Below are 16,061 nucleotides of genomic sequence, written 5' to 3'. Positions count from 1 at the left end.
ATTTATATATATACCAGAATTGATACATGTATATATCATGGGAAAATCTGTCCTTTTTTTTTTTTTTTTTTTTTTTTTGTGAAAGCTCTGAAAACTCCCACTATAATGTCATTTCCGCCATATTTCAAAAGATTAATTGTGTTTGACAACATTCTGTGAAATTACATTTTCTAACATTTTTGGAACAAACTGGCTGACTACTTTGTCTTAATAAGGCTAATGTTACATCTAGCATTTTATGTACCCAAAATACTCCACATTTAATAACATTCACACTTTTTGCATAATTTGACAATATTACAACTTAACTGGAAATGACACACAGTAAAATATTCTGCTTACAAAGGATATTTAGCTTGATTGTCCTTTGATTTCTTTTTTCATCCCAAGTTCTTCATTGACACTGTTGTCTCCTTGGTAAAGTACACTGACTTCAGAAAAATCTAATTAAGGGCACAGTTGTTCACTGTAGTGGAAATAATGCCACAGCTGAAGCCACAGTGTAGCCACATGATAACCTGTCAGGGAAAACCCCCTTCAGGAGTGAAACTGCTTCCCTACTAATAAGGCTTTATATGAAGTTCATGTAAACAAGCACATAGATTCATAAAGACCTTATGTAGCCTCACCATGTCTTCCGGTTTGTATTTCCACAGCATGAAGGTAACATCTTACAGCTTTATAAATGAACCGCTCATTTTAAAACCTTCCCGGTCTACTGACTTTTGTTATGACATCCGCTTCAAACATTACAATGCTCGTGATAACTTTCGTTAACTCTACAATAAGTAAATCTATTTTACCAGCGTCAGCAATGCCATAGAAATATACAGAGCTACCGCAAAAACAGAATTCTAAAGATTGCTGTACACTTGTTTCTCTGCCGCAAAAGGTCTATAGTAACTCTACATATAATCACAAACTGCAAGTTGTCCATACTGAATTCATATTTTTTGAGATTGTCATTGCTTAACTTTGTTACATCGCAGCATCTCTCTTCTGTTGTCTTGTATTAGGGAAGCTTTTGCAGGTCAACACATCGGTGAAGGAGCAGCTATTTTTTGAGGCCCCTCGTGGGAAGAAGCAAACCATTCCTGCCACAGAGGTATGGATCTTGAACATCTCACTGTGTGTCACCCTGCGAGGGGAAGGGCACTCTTTAGGGCAAGAACATGGCCCACTTTTCATTAGCTTGACTCTAAATTTGGAGGCAGGGAATTAGGCCGTGCTTAAGGCCATGGTACGTTGGGACAGACAGTGAACGCTTACCTTAATAACTTAAGATTTAGTAAGAGCTGGAAGCCCTTCAATGTTTCTGATCACCTGCCTTCAGCTAAGTGCACAGCTTCTGTAAGCATTTTGGCCAGTCTCTGTTGGATTGAGTAGGAATTTTAATATCCAAATGAATGCGGCCAATTCATTTTCATTAAAAGTGTTGCTCAATTCTTCAGCTTTAAAGCATAAACTCTATATATTGGTTAAAAAATATTGTTCTAATTAGGGGAAGACATGGCAAAGACACAAGCAATTAATTTTTTTTTTACTGGCCGTTTTGAGATTAACCAGAAGATTCCATGCTGCCTTTTTCTTCCTCAGGTGGACAAGATCGACTGGAGCACATGGACGTGTGTGCTTGGAAGTTCTTGTGAGGGAATTTGGCCTGTGGTCAGTGAAGTTACCGAAGTTACGTCCGCATGTCTTAGCAATGACAAGAAGTTGTTAGCGACTGGGGATGACCTTGGATATGTCAAGCTCTTCAAATATCCAGTCAAGGTTAAGAAAATGTTTTTTTATTTATTGATTATTACTATCACTCATACTAAGGGATAGTTCACCCAACAATTAAAATTTTGTCATTTACTCAGTCTCATGTTTTTCAAAGTTGTCCTAAAACCTTCTTCTTAGGACAACTTTGATGAACTTTTTCGATCCACTTCAAATGTTGACTGCTGTATATATTTTTAAATCTGTGGAACACAAAAAAATTTTGATTTGTTTTTTGCCTATACATTGAAAGTCATTGGGGTTCAGTGTTGTTTTGGACTCTACTGACTTTCATTGTAGGGGCAAAAACAGTTAAAGTGTTTAAAACGTCCTGCACCACCTGCACTATGGACATAAATTATGGCTCAAATCAAATTGTAATGTTATTTATTGTATCTTTTTTTAATGAAAATCATTTTGTTCTCAAAGACAAAAACATTCATACAAAGTAAAAACAATATTTATTATAAAACCATGTTCTTAATCAATATACTTTCTCAAAACATAAGGCAAAATGTAACTTACTGTTGGTAAGTTAATTTTTTGGGCTTTTTATAACTTATTTTTTAATGATCTGAATAGGGAAAATATGCCAAGTTTAAACGGTACTTGGCCCACAGTACCCATGTGACTAATGTGCGCTGGTCACATGATGACTCTTTGCTGGCGACCGTCGGTGGCTCTGACACCTGTCTGATGATCTGGAGCCATGAGACCGAGGGCTGCCGAGAGGCCAGACAGTGTGACAGCGAAGAGTCAGACATTGAGAGTGAAGATGATGGAGGTAAAAAAGATCATTCATAAAAAACAATTATCACTGCCATCTAGATTTAAAGAGGGTAGCCATCCATCATATGAATGTTCATGTAAATGCCATATGTCAAGATTTAAAAGTAAGGTGTCTCTCTTTCTGTAGGGTATGACAGTGATGTAACTCGGGAGAATGAGATTATGTATGTAATCAAGGCCTTATCCACAAACATGCGACCCATGACGGGGGTCAAGCCCCACTTCCAACAGAAGGAGCCATCGGTAGACGAAAGGTAGGTTAGGAATGACACAGCAAGACAATTCTGTACTATAATGATACAGTAAGGACGAACAACTTTGGATGGAGCACGGATTTCACTTTTTTCATCACTTTGTCTTTCTTTAATAGCTTAAGGAATTAGTTACACTTTATTTTGATGGTCCACTTTAGACACTCTACTAACTATAAGTAACTTTGCAACTACATGTCAACTAACTCTCATTAGAGTATTAGTAGAGTGTTAGTATACTGTTAGTTTAGGGTTAGTAGAATAAGATGACATGTAGTTGCAAAGTTGCTTATAGTCAGTAGAATGTCTGTTGGGGAATCATCAAAATAAAGTGTTAGCAGATATTAAGCAGACAGTCTACTAATACTCTGATGAGAGTTAATTGACATAGTAGGTTTCAAATAAGCATTTATATTGGGATGCAATAGATAGATACATAGACTGATTGATTGATTGATTGAGAATAGTTGTGTCACTGCTAAAATGATGATATAGACCATGGTGACCAGGGTCCACTAGAGGCTCTTTTAAGTATTACAATTATTGAGTGTAAATTCATGGAACTCTTCGGCTTTGAGTGACATGCTACCCTCATGTCTGTCTTTTCCAATTTTCCTCACTCCTCTGTCTGTCTCTGAACTCCACTCCTCTCTCTCACCATGTGAAGGCAGGGCGTAGTCAGGTAAGAAGATCAATAAAACGTGCAATATGTTCAGAAAATAACCAGTTTCATGTGCCTCCTCCTCTCATGCTCTTTGGATGTTTGCTAAGCCGCATGGCAACAGCCATCATATCCATAAACCCACTTACCTTTACCTGAACTGAATCATAAAACCGCATGTCGCTCGGTTTTTGCTCTTATTTTACACTCGGATTGCTTTAAAAGCACGTAATTTTAGTCTTAAATTAGAGTAGATGGCACAGTATTATGTTAAGTGCTTTGCTGGCAGATATTTTGTCATTGCTTTGAAGCGACTTTATCACTGCTCTCCACTGCTAATTATTTAAAGAGTAATGCTGCCTCTTTGGCTGCTGGGATATTTGCTCATGCTTTGCTCCCTGCATTCTCTCTCAAGACGATTAAAGGATTAGTTCACCCAAAAATGACAATTCTAGCATCATTTACCCTCATGCTGTTTCAAACATTACTTTCTTCCATGTAAGACAAGGAGAAATTTAAAATAATGTAGTTGATCACTTAGACTCCAGTATCCCCACCACCCTACATAGAAAAAGTGGTTTGAAAAATGGATGAATGGATGGACGGATGAATGGATGGATGGATGCAATGACAATAAATGTGGACTGAAGCTTTTCAATCTTCAAATAAAGTGTCATGAAACATGATTCATGCACTAAATTGCAAAGTTTATAAAGCCATACTATATATTTGTGTGATGGACAGATCAAAATTTAATTTGTTATTCACTGATAATCTTCAACTCTTATTCAAGGATCAGTCTAATTAGTGAACAAATCATTCAGACTCTTTCTTTCTCAAAAACAAACAAACAAACAAAAAACTATTTGTTTATCAATCAGACATTGTCCCTTATGAAAAAGAAGTACACTTTGGCATACTTTTCAAAAAAAACCTTTTCACGGAATAATATAAGGGAGAGCGGGGCTGGTTGGGTCAAGGGTTGGTTGGCACGCAGTTAAATCCCAGTACACTACAGGGCGCTGCCACATAAATCTAACATTAAAATGACTGCCCTCTTGACCAGACCACACCCATTTACTGAAATCATTCAACTGTCACTAACTATTGAGATGAGGACAACTTTTCTATTTTAGAGTCTCAAAACAAAAAAAAGTTTTCCCCACTAAATATATTGTAGAACTGTGATAGATAGAGATATATAAAATGTAAGGATTTCAGTTTATAGAGATAGGAATCATCTATATTTTGACAGGAAATTTACAAGTTTCTGATGAGCTATACTATGTGGCTAACATCATGTCAGTAAAGAGGTGTGGATGGGGTTGGTTGGCACAAGTGCACAACATGAATTAATGATGAATTTTAAAGGAAATAGGAATCATTTGAGAATATTAAATATATCTGTTGATTAGTTGAGATCATAACCTTTCAGTCGATACTGGTTAGACTATTTTCACATATAACATGACTGAGAAATATGACAGAGAGTGAAAAGTGTGCCAACCAACCCCGCTCTCCCCTACTTTCAAAGAATATACTTGAGTGCAAACTGATGTTTAAATACATTTAGGAGTGTGAACTTTGGAGTGTTTTTGACCCACTTATGTCATAATTACTTTTATTGTCTTTGAAATATGGTTGTGTGTTTTGTTGAATATACTGAAAAGCATTTATGGTAAATTAAAATGTACTTTAATATAATTTCTATTGAAATAAGGCTACTTCTCTTAGGAACTTGTCAAGGAGAGCTTGGTGAACAACTTAAATTTTGGTCTGTTCCTCACAAAGAGCTATCGTACAGCTTTAAAAGATTTGGAATATAGCACACAAATTATATGTACCACTTTTATGACACTTTTTTATGGTGTCTTTTTGTCATTTTGGAGCTCACACATTTTGTGTTATAAGGAAGAAAGTAAGTCATAGTAGTTTGGAATAACATGGCATTGAGTAAGAATTTTAGGTGCACTATTCTTTTAAGTGTAAGGAAATTATCCTATTGACTGAGCTAACTTTACAGAGCTGGTTTCTTGCTTGACTAGCTCTATGTCATTCCGTGGTTTGACACATGCTGTCAAGTGAACATGAGTACATTTTTGTTGTATTTTGTTTTGTGTTCTCAATGTCCCTGTGTTGTGCTTCTTTGTTTTTGGAGCACTTGAGGGAACTGCTCAACTGACACTTCTAACGTTTTCTCTCTCTCTCTGTTAATGCTGCTTGTAAAGGGGCTCAAGGTAAGACTAGACTGATCCATTACACCTTATTCTACCTGATACTTTTAGGATTTTTTTAGTTTTACAAAAGTTTCACACAAACGTTTATCATACATCACAAAGTACCTGGTATAGAGCTGACTCAGAATGTTTGTTTTTAGTATTTGGTTACATGTTACAGTGAACGCTTAAAGTGAAACATAACCATGCCAGATGTCTGGTGTCCTTTTCACCCGGTCACTGACCGACCTTATTACTGCTGTAAGTCTGATTAAGTGGCTGTGTTTTGTCTTTGGATGTAGACCCCCAGTGAGCAGGGCTCCACCAATGCCAGAGAAACTACAGACCAACAACGTGGGCAAAAAAAAGAGGCCTATTGAAGTGAGTGATGGCAGATCAGAACCATTATTATTATTTTTTTTTGTTTGTTTGTTTTTTTTTTGGAAAAAATAGCTATACGTAATCAAGTCAAACATGCATCATCCATCACTTTCCTTTCCTTTCCTTTCCTTTCCTTTCCTTTCCTTTCCTTTCCTTTCCTTTCCTTTCCTTTCCTTTCCTTTCCTTTCCTTTCCTTTCCTTTCCTTTCCTTTCCTTTCCTTGTATATTATACTATCATATCCTATCCTTTCCCATCCTGTCCTGTCCTTTATTATTACACTGCACTATCCTATCCTATCCTGTCCTGTCCTTTCCTTTCCTGCCCTGTCCCATTATATTTTGTACTACTAACCCAAGCCCTAACTGCACTATCCTATCCTATCCTATCCTATCCTATCCTATCCCACTCTGTCCTGTCCTTTCCTGCCGTCTCATCTTTTATTTTATTACACTTTCCTTTCCTTTCCTTTCCTTTCCTTTCCTTTCCTTTCCTTTCCTTTCCTTTCCTTTCCTTTCCTTGTATATTATACTATCATATCCTATCCTTTCCCATCCTGTCCTGTCCTTTATTACACTGCACTATCCTATCCTATCCTATCCTATCCTATCCTATCCTATCCTATCCTGTCCTTTCCTTTCCTGCCCTGTCCCATTATATTTTGTACTACTAACCCGAACCCTAACTGCACTATCCTATCCTATCCTATCCTATCCTATCCTATCCTATCCTATCCTATCCTATTCTATCCTATCCCACTCTGTTCTGTCCTTTCCTGCCCTGTCCCATCTTTTATTTTATTACACTTTCCTTTCCTTTCCTTTCCTTTCCTTTCCTTTCCTTTCCTTTCCTTTCCTTTCCTTTCCTTTCCTTTCGTGTCCTGTCCTGTCCTGTCCTGTCCTGTCCTGTCCTGTCCTGTCTGTACTACAGTACTGTACTACTTACATATACTATATACCAGGGGTTTTCAAAGACAGTGGGCCTTCTGACACAATGTGCATGATAGTGATGCATGGCCCTGCACTGAACAGATAAATTTACATTACATGATATATTAACAAACTCTCTATCAATTGACCCTTGTTGGCAGGATATATAGCCCTACTCCTCCCTGACGTGGCCTTACGCATGCACGCCACACTTATTTTTTCTGTAGTATCCTATGCAGTTCTACACAGTACTGTACTATATTCATATCCATGTACAATCTATCCTATTCAATACTATACTATACTATACTTTAAATTACTTAGTAGTGGTTTTGTTTGTAGTTTGGATATGGATAACTTTTCAATCCATTAAATGTTCATTACAGTCTCCTCAGTGGTTAGATGATCTTCCTAACCTCTCTTGACTGAACTGCAGCACAGTTTCTCTGTGCTTGTCCTTTCACATCCTGAGAGCCAGATACTCTCTGCTGTTGTCATGGATACGACCTCAGACACCCCTCTTTGACTCTCTCTGCAGGACCTGGTGCTTGAACTGGTGTTTGGTTACCGAGGCAACGACTGCCGTAACAATGTGCATTATCTTAATGAGGGGGCGGACATCATTTACCACACTGCCTCAGTAGGGGTCGTCTTAAACTTAACAACAGGTGGGGAGAAAACTCATAGATACCTGCCATATGTAATGCATGTTTAATGCATTTTAATGTGCTAGAGTGGGCGTAAGTAATAAGCAAGCATGGATTAGCTATGAATTTTATTTGATGAATAAAATTCATAGCTAATCCATACTTGCTCACTACTTACACCCACTCTGGCACATTAAAATGCATTAAACATGCACTACATATGGCAGGTATCTATATCTTTGGCATAAAGACGTGACAAAAATGTTGTTGAGCATCATTATTCTGTTTTCTGTTTGCTTGCCTTCAGCCTGCCAGAGCTTCTATTTGGAACACAGTGATGATATTCTGTGCCTGACTATTAATCAGCACCCAAAGTTCCCCAATGTGGTGGCAACTGGCCAAGTAGGTATGTTTGTGAAAACATTCACCCTCTCTTCTCACTTTGACTGCCATGGTATCAGCTTTGTCCTGGATGTTTCTCTAAAACATTTAACAAACGAGACAATGACATGCAGTCAGAGTATAGAGCTGTAAAAACAACATGGATAGCATAGCTTAGAGAAGTTGATCTTGGAAGACTTTACTGAGAAATAAGTTCACATTGAAAAAAGTTTTTGATTTTGATTTTGACAAAACATGTATGAGATCACTTGAATTTTTTCCTCAAGAGAAAAAAGTATTTTTGAAAAAAAAAAAAAGAAAATCTCATTTTGAATTTTCCCTTCCAATAGTTGCACCTCTGCTCTGCTGTACTTTATTACCATTTGCACATATTGTTTGAAACGTTCTTTATTTAAAAAAAAAAAAAAAAATGTATTTTCATTTTTTAATTTGGACATTGTGTTGCTACACTTTTGAAAACAGTACATTTTTGCACCAATGAATTTCAAAATGATCTAATAAAAAAAAAAACTGCTATAAAACTGTTTAACTGCTATTGTTGTTCACTTAGGTGATGCTGGTGATATGTCAGGTAAGAGACATTCTCCATTTTAAAAAAGTTTCCATGGAATGCTGTCCCATACTAGCACTTCATTATTGATTATTAGCATACTTCAGAACCCTTATCTTCACAATTTTTACAAACTAAAAACATTGGTCTTTACCTGAGGTTAAGAAAAAAATGTAAAACTTAATGTGAAATTAGTTTATACAAATAAAGTCTCTGTATTTGCAGCCACATCTCCTTCTATCCACGTGTGGGAAGCCATGAACAAACAGACCCTCTCTGTGCTGCGCTGCCATCATTCTCGGGGCGTTTGCTCTGTAAGCTTTAGTGCCACTGGCAAACTGCTGCTTTCTGTGGGTCTGGACCCCCAGCACACCCTCACCATCTGGAAGTGGCAGGAAGGTACAGGTCAACCAACCCACAGCATTCCAGCTGCTTTCGTGTGTTTTTATATCAGGTTTGTGACCTGTTTTTTTTTTTTTTTTTTTTGAAGGTGCCAAAGTAGCAAGTCGGGCCGGTCACACCCAGAGGATCTTTGTGGCAGAGTTCCGACCCGATTCGGACACTCAGTTTGTGTCAGTGGGGATTAAACATGTGCGGTTCTGGACGCTGGCCGGCAGGGCCCTGCTCAGTAATAAAGGAGTGCTGAGCTCCATTGAGGATGCCCGTATGCAGACCATGCTCTCAGTGGCATTTGGAGCTGTAAGTATTCTTCTGTTTTTTACATGATGTTCAGCTCTACTTGTAATTGCTCTAAGAGAGGGAGAGATTAAGGTATAGTTCACCCAAAATTAAGTTCTATCTGCACTACCATTGAAAAGGTTGGGGTCGGTAAGATTTTTTAAATTATTTTTGGAAAAAGTCACTTATGCTCACCAAGGCTGCATTTTATTTGATTAAAAAAAATACAGCAAAACAGTAATTTGATAAATAGTATTGCAGTTTTAAAAGGTGGTTGATTATGATTTCACTTTTTTAACTTTAGTTAGTGTGTGATGTTGCGGTTAGAGCACAAACAATATCTGCAAAGTTACGATGAGTTACGAAAGAGTTACGAAATCTCTTTTTTTAAGGACTACATCAAACAGCTGGTAGAGACTACAACTAGGGTTGCAAAATTCCGGGAATTTTCAAAGCTGGAAACTTTCCATGGGAATTAACGGGAATATATGGGAATTAATGGGAATATATGGCAATTAACAGGAATTAATGGGAATAAACAGGGAATTTGCAAAATTACAGGTTAGCCTATAACAGGGTACTTAAATGTAGTTGAAAAAACATCTTGCAGGATAATTTTGGTTAAAACAACCATATTTAATGCAATTTTAGTTGAATTTTTACCCTGCACATTCTTCAATCACATTCAGACAGCACACTACTTACTGCAGGGCTATTGAGGCCACACCCCCTACATGCACTGTGCATTTCCCCAGTCCATAACATGCACATTTGATCAAAAATACAGAAAAAACAGTAATATTGTGAAACATAACTACAATTTAAAATAATGGTTTTCTATTTTGATATACATAAAAATATAATTTATTTCTGTGATGCAAAGCTAAATTTTCAGCATCATTTCTCCAGTCTTCAGTGTCACATGATCCTTCAGAAATCATTCTAACATGCTAACACAACTGTTTCCAACAATGATAATAACAAATAAGTATCAAATCAGCAAAATTGGACTGATTTCTGAAGGATCATGTGACACTGAAATAAATATCATAATTGCTGCAATAGAAAATGTTTAATTTACATATTTACTAAATTAGAATTAATTGAATGCGAAAAATAAATAACTGTTATTTCATGTTATGACCAAACAAAATGTTTATATTTGTTTTTATATGATACATTTTATATAAATATTAAACTCCCGTAAATTCATGTAAATTCACGTAAATTCACGTCAATTCTTGTTAAGTTTCCAAATTGTAATATTTCCAAAATTCTAACCCTAACCTAACCCTAACCATAACCCTAACCCTTTATGCCGGACTGCTTCACAAACGAGGGACAATTCAATGCTGGATTTGCACAAAAGATTAACAAGATGGCACATGTTAGTTGATAAATTGAATCAACTCCAAAGCAACTACATACATTTATCCACTAACCATTCGGAAACTACCATATGTATTCTATAAGTTGTAACTTCTTCCTGAGTCTCTCCATCAGTGTCTGACTCCGGTTTGAACAATGTAAGGTTGAACACAGTTACTGACAATCATCATTTTGGCTGTGTGAGATTCTCCAGCTTTGTTGTTGTTGAGCAACCAAAGCAGGAGCTGTTAAAGCTCCACCCTCTTCTGGAAAGGGGGCCGGGAGCAGCAGCTCATTTGCATTTAAAGGGACAACACACACAAACAGCATGTTTTTGCTCACACCCAAATAGGGGCTAATTTGACAAGCTATTATAAATGATCTGTGGGGTATTTTGAACTGAAACTTCACAGACACATTCTGGGTTCAATAAAAGTTTCATTCTCGCTGAACCCTTCCTTTCCACGAGTCTACACTTTTTTGATTGGTCAGAAGGCCCAGTCTTCCAGGCCTCAACAACAACTACAGTGTTTGAAGGTGATCTATAGATTTTATGGGCAGACAAAAAAAGACCATAGGCAGGCATTATGCAAATATGATACAAACCTTCACATGCTTGTGCAGAAACTAAGGCTGGAATTACTGATGACTCATTTCTTGTTAATGCATCCTTGCTGAATAATCATAACCCTAACCTAACCCTATTAATTAAAAACTTAAAAACTAGAAAACAAAAAAACTTAATGACACCAACCTTTTGATCGGTTGTGTATGCCATATTTTAATGTACACAAGCACTAATGAGATTTGAGATTTTTATTTTTGGGTGAACTATTCCTTTAAATGAATGCGGGAATGTGTGCGAGTCGGTATTTATGTATACATACAAGCATATGTGTGCATTTGTGCATTTGTTTGTGCACTTGTGTGTCAGAGCTTAAATGGACAAGATGTTAAGTCAATTAATAATTCCAAAAGTTGTTTATGATTATATTTAACTTCAAAAATCACATTTCACACTTTTAAAGATTGGGTGTAAAAGGATGTGAAAATGCTGTGCTTTGCCATGTTTGTGCTGTTTTTCTCTTAGAGGTCACTAGATTAGTGCAGGTTTGTTTTCTTTTCAGAATAACTTGACATTTACAGGTACCATTAGTGGAGATGTGTGTGTGTGGAAGGAACACATTCTAGTGAGAATCGTGGCTAAGGCTCACACTGGACCTGTGTTCACCATGTACACCACATTACGTGACGGACTCATTGTGACGGGAGGCAAAGAACGACCGTAAGTGGCTTGACCTTTCCAACTATCTATACCTAAAGTATTTTGTTTTCTGAACTTGCATTAAAATCCTCAAAAGATGTTGTAGTAAATGAGAGGATTTGTGTGGGCTGCCCTCTGCAGGTCTAAGGAGGGTGGCGCGCTGAAACTGTGGGATCAGGAGTTGAAGCGATGCAGAGCCTTCAGACTGGAGACGGGCCAGATCATAGACTGTGTTCGCTCTGTCTGCAGGGGCAAGGTACAGTGCTTATACAAAATCAATACATTATAGACTAGAGGATGGACACTACTGGACCTCTGACAGTACATGTTGGTCAGCAGTCATTAAGGTGTTTAACAGATGTTGTGTTAATAATGTGGACCCACTTTTATTTATTTATTTAGAGTTGTTTGATCTCATGTGTTTTAAAAAAGATTTACTCCACTGAATTATGCCTTGTGTGGGATGCTGGTGTGCATATGTAATTAATAACCCACAATATTTTTGATATCTGATAGATAGATAGATAGACAGACAGACAGACAGATAGACCGACAGATAATTCTTTAATATAGCAATTATGCTATAGAAATAAGAGAAAATGGTTAATTGACCGTTCGCAAAGACCCGCCCCCTTTAGTTACTGTTGCTATGTCCGACAAGCCATGCCACTCTCACGCCACACATCATGTTCTCAAGCAGAGGACACTGACAACATGTCGACAGACAAGGCAGAGAAGGTTACTATCGATAGGAAACAAACTCTCAAATTTCAAATATTGAATTTTTAAAGAAATTTAAACAATAAATACCGTTTTGTGGCTCTTTAATGTGTCGTGACTCGTGACAGATCGCCGTAGCGCCTCAGCTCAAGTGGCTCGTGAACCGATTATCTTCTTCCTACTAGTTCATTTATAGCATCAAATAAACATGAAAGAACATCAGAAAGAATCTTGTTTCAACTGTGGAAAGACATAAATACACACCATTTTTCAGGTTCAAGTCCACCGAGGTAATCTACTAACTCCCCTGACTGCTTTGTCGGACATAATGGTGGATTCGGTGTTATGATTGGTTAGATCGCCTGTCAATCAAACTCCCTACGAAGGGTCAATAAGCTTTTTTTCATAAATAATGTGGCTCCCCAAGTTAGACCAGTGCCGGTATGGTACCCTGTGTCCTCTTGCTTGATTCTTTAGGGGAAGATCCTTGTAGGCACTCGGAATGCTGAGATCATTGAGGTTGGTGAGAAGAATGCAGCATGTAACATCCTGGTTAATGGCCACATGGACGGTCCTATCTGGGGACTTGGTGCTCATCCCACCCGAGACGTCTTCCTGTCAGCTGCAGAGGATGGCACTGTACGACTCTGGGACATTTCAGAAAGGGTAAATTATATACTGCCTGTGCATAGTCAATTTATTTTCTGAGATACAAGCTTATTCAAATGCCTTCTTGTTTGGAAAAACAGAAGATGCTCAATAAAGTGAACCTCGGTCATCCTGCACGCACGGTCAGCTACAGCCCAGAGGGGGACATGGTGGCCATCGGCATGAAGAATGGAGAGTTCATCATCCTTCTCGTTACCTCACTCAAGATCTGGGGGAAGAAGAGAGATCGGCGCTCTGCCATACAAGATATCAGGTGAGACTTATGTATTATTTAAAGGTGGTAAAGAGGATGTTTTGTTTTATACATTTTTGCAATATTACTTGAAACTGTCTTTACTAAGTAATAAAAGACTATTTATTAGGTGCACTGAAAGGAATATTATTAATATACATCATCTGTGCACGAGGTAGGGCCTTAAAAACATCAGCCAATCGTTTACGCGATCATCGCGTAAACGATTGGCCCTCTGGCTTGTCAATCACTGCCATTGTGAGAGACGTGCGCGGATTGGCCCTCTGGCTTGTCAATTACTGCCATGACGTTCCTTGGGAGAGACGCGCGGCTGCACGCTCTAGTAACTTTCCACACTCTACAGGCGCTGCATGCAATGTTTTTGTCAGGAGTAACAACTGCAGATTATGAGTTACCTGCGGTGAGTCCGACATAATGAATCCACTAAGTGTGTGCGCGGCTTAACGATTGTAAGGCCGATTATGAATGTAAATTGATACTTATGACTGATCGCGCTCAAACGCGTCCAGTCAGAGCCAGTTGCGTTTAGTCTGCGATTACAGTCGGTGTTCAAATTCCTTGTGAAAGTATATAAATCTGCTTCAGGAGCAGGAAACTATCGCTGTATGTTGAGCATAGTCAGAATGTTTTAGCTAGTCGTAAAATGTGTGCCCGGCTTAATAACACAGCGAATGCCGGTGGTAAACAAACACTCGTGCACGAGTTTTGGGAGGCGTTCACTTGAAATGAGCTGTGAAGGAGGGGGATTGCGCATGCGCTCATTTCAAAAACTCAGTCGACGAAAACATCCCCTGTACCACCTTTAATATTGTAAACAAATGCATAATAATTCAAGCCACTAAAATAATTCAATCCATTTTCCACTGCAGCATGAAAAATAAAGGTAATTTAAAAATATGAAATAAAGTCACAATAATGAGGTACAAAAAACATTTTTACTCTGAGGCAGAAACAAACTTCCATACACTGCGTTCCAAATTATTATGCAAGAGACAAATCAGTAAGATTTCTGTACAATAAACATTCAGATTTTAGTTTTTCTAAGAAAATGTTTGTTCGTTTATTTATCCATGTCTTTTTAGATAACTGGTATCAATCTCAGACAAAATAATTTGCCAGGTCTATGGAAACCCTACTTAGAGGTTGTTCCACATTATTAAGCAAGTCACAGTTCTCATGCAATATGGGGAGGAAGAAAGATCTTTCTGAAGATGAAAGGCATGAAATGGTGCAATGTTGTGCAAAAGGCATGAAAACAACTAATATTGTGTGAAACTGAATGGAGATTATCAAATTATCATAAGATTTGTGAGTGATTTAGAGCACAGCAGAACTCGGTCAGATAAAGGCTTATTAATTAAAGTTCCTATCAAAAAATTAATTGTATTAAAAGGGCAGCTATAAAAAAGCCAGTGTTGAGCAGCAAACAGGTATTTGAAGCTGCTGGTGTCTCTGGAGTCTTGCGAACCTCACCATGCAGGCTGGCAGTTGTGCGTAAAGATGCATTTCAGCCACTCCAAACCAAACCTCACAAAGAGAAACATTTACTGTGGGTTTGGAAATACATTAAGACTAATTTTTAAATGGTTTTATTCACTGACTAATGCCGTACTACAATGGATGGTCTAAATGGATGGATTTCTGGATGGTTGGTGAATGGCCACCACGTTCCAACAAGACTGCGACGTCAGCAAGGAGCTGGTGGGTGATGATTTGGGCTGGAATACTGGGAAGTGAGATGGAGGGTATTAAAATTACTTTTGCAAGATATGTGGAGCTCATAACTGGCCATTTTCAACTATATTATAAAAAGGAGGATAGTGCATAGTACAATGCACTATTTGTACAATGCACTATGCACTATCCCATGCTGCAAAAAAACACCACAGCAATAAAACTGTTTGAAAATGTATTTCTACACCCACTGTAAATGTTTCTCTTTGTGAGGTTTGGTTAGTGGTGTCTAAAATGCATCTTTATGCACAACTGCCAGCCTGCATGGTGAGGCTCTCAAGACTCCAGAGACACCAGCAGCTTCAAATACCTGTTTGCTGCTCAACACTGGCTTTTTTTATAGCTGCCCTTTTAATACAATTAATTTTTTTGATAGGAACTTTAATTAATAAGCCTTTATCTGACCGAGTTGTGCTGTGCTCTAAATCACTCACAAATCTTATGATAGTTTGATAATCTCCATTCAGTTTCACACAGTATTAGTTGTTTTCATGCCTTTTGCACAACATTGCACCATTTCATGCCTTTCATCTTCAGAAAGATCTTTCTTCCTCCCCATATTGCATGAGAACTGTGACTTGCTTAATAATGTGGAACAACCTCTAAGTAGGGTTTCCATAGATCTGGCAAATTATTTTGTCTGAGATTGATACCAGTTATCTAAAAAGACATGGATAAATAAATGAACAAACATTTTCTTAGAAAAACTAAAATCTGAATGTTTATTGTACTGAAATCTTACTGATATGTCAATTGCATAATAATTTGGAACGCAGTGTAGGTGAAT

General features: G+C 37.7%; 1 protein-coding gene across 5 annotated transcripts in view; it reads left to right on the top strand.

The window, feature by feature from the left end:
- Positions 1–16,061, top strand: part of eml5 (EMAP like 5) — a 101,492-nt gene that overhangs the window by 75,477 nt on the left and 9,954 nt on the right. Inside the window, exons 24-39 of one of the 5 annotated variants that reach the window (XM_048191616.1) lie at positions 1,017–1,105; positions 1,597–1,773; positions 2,347–2,548; positions 2,681–2,807; positions 3,472–3,486; positions 5,694–5,702; positions 5,984–6,062; positions 7,528–7,657; positions 7,944–8,042; positions 8,589–8,609; positions 8,814–8,987; positions 9,079–9,287; positions 11,762–11,919; positions 12,040–12,154; positions 13,096–13,284; positions 13,368–13,540. In XM_048191616.1, the coding sequence (XP_048047573.1) occupies positions 1,017–1,105; positions 1,597–1,773; positions 2,347–2,548; positions 2,681–2,807; positions 3,472–3,486; positions 5,694–5,702; positions 5,984–6,062; positions 7,528–7,657; positions 7,944–8,042; positions 8,589–8,609; positions 8,814–8,987; positions 9,079–9,287; positions 11,762–11,919; positions 12,040–12,154; positions 13,096–13,284; positions 13,368–13,540 (1,966 nt within the window). Of the gene's footprint in view, positions 1–1,016; positions 1,106–1,596; positions 1,774–2,346; positions 2,549–2,680; positions 2,808–3,471; positions 3,487–5,693; positions 5,703–5,983; positions 6,063–7,527; positions 7,658–7,943; positions 8,043–8,588; positions 8,610–8,813; positions 8,988–9,078; positions 9,288–11,761; positions 11,920–12,039; positions 12,155–13,095; positions 13,285–13,367; positions 13,541–16,061 lie in introns of those variants that run through there. The other 4 variants (XM_048191617.1, XR_007185010.1, XM_048191618.1 and 1 more) reach the window with 4 other exon arrangements.

The sequence above is a fragment of the Megalobrama amblycephala genome, linkage group LG5, assembly GCF_018812025.1.
Source record: "Megalobrama amblycephala isolate DHTTF-2021 linkage group LG5, ASM1881202v1, whole genome shotgun sequence".
Classification (NCBI taxonomy): domain Eukaryota; kingdom Metazoa; phylum Chordata; class Actinopteri; order Cypriniformes; family Xenocyprididae; genus Megalobrama; species Megalobrama amblycephala.
Note: the sequence above shows the minus strand (reverse complement) of the source record. Positions and strands in the feature narration are given on the sequence as shown.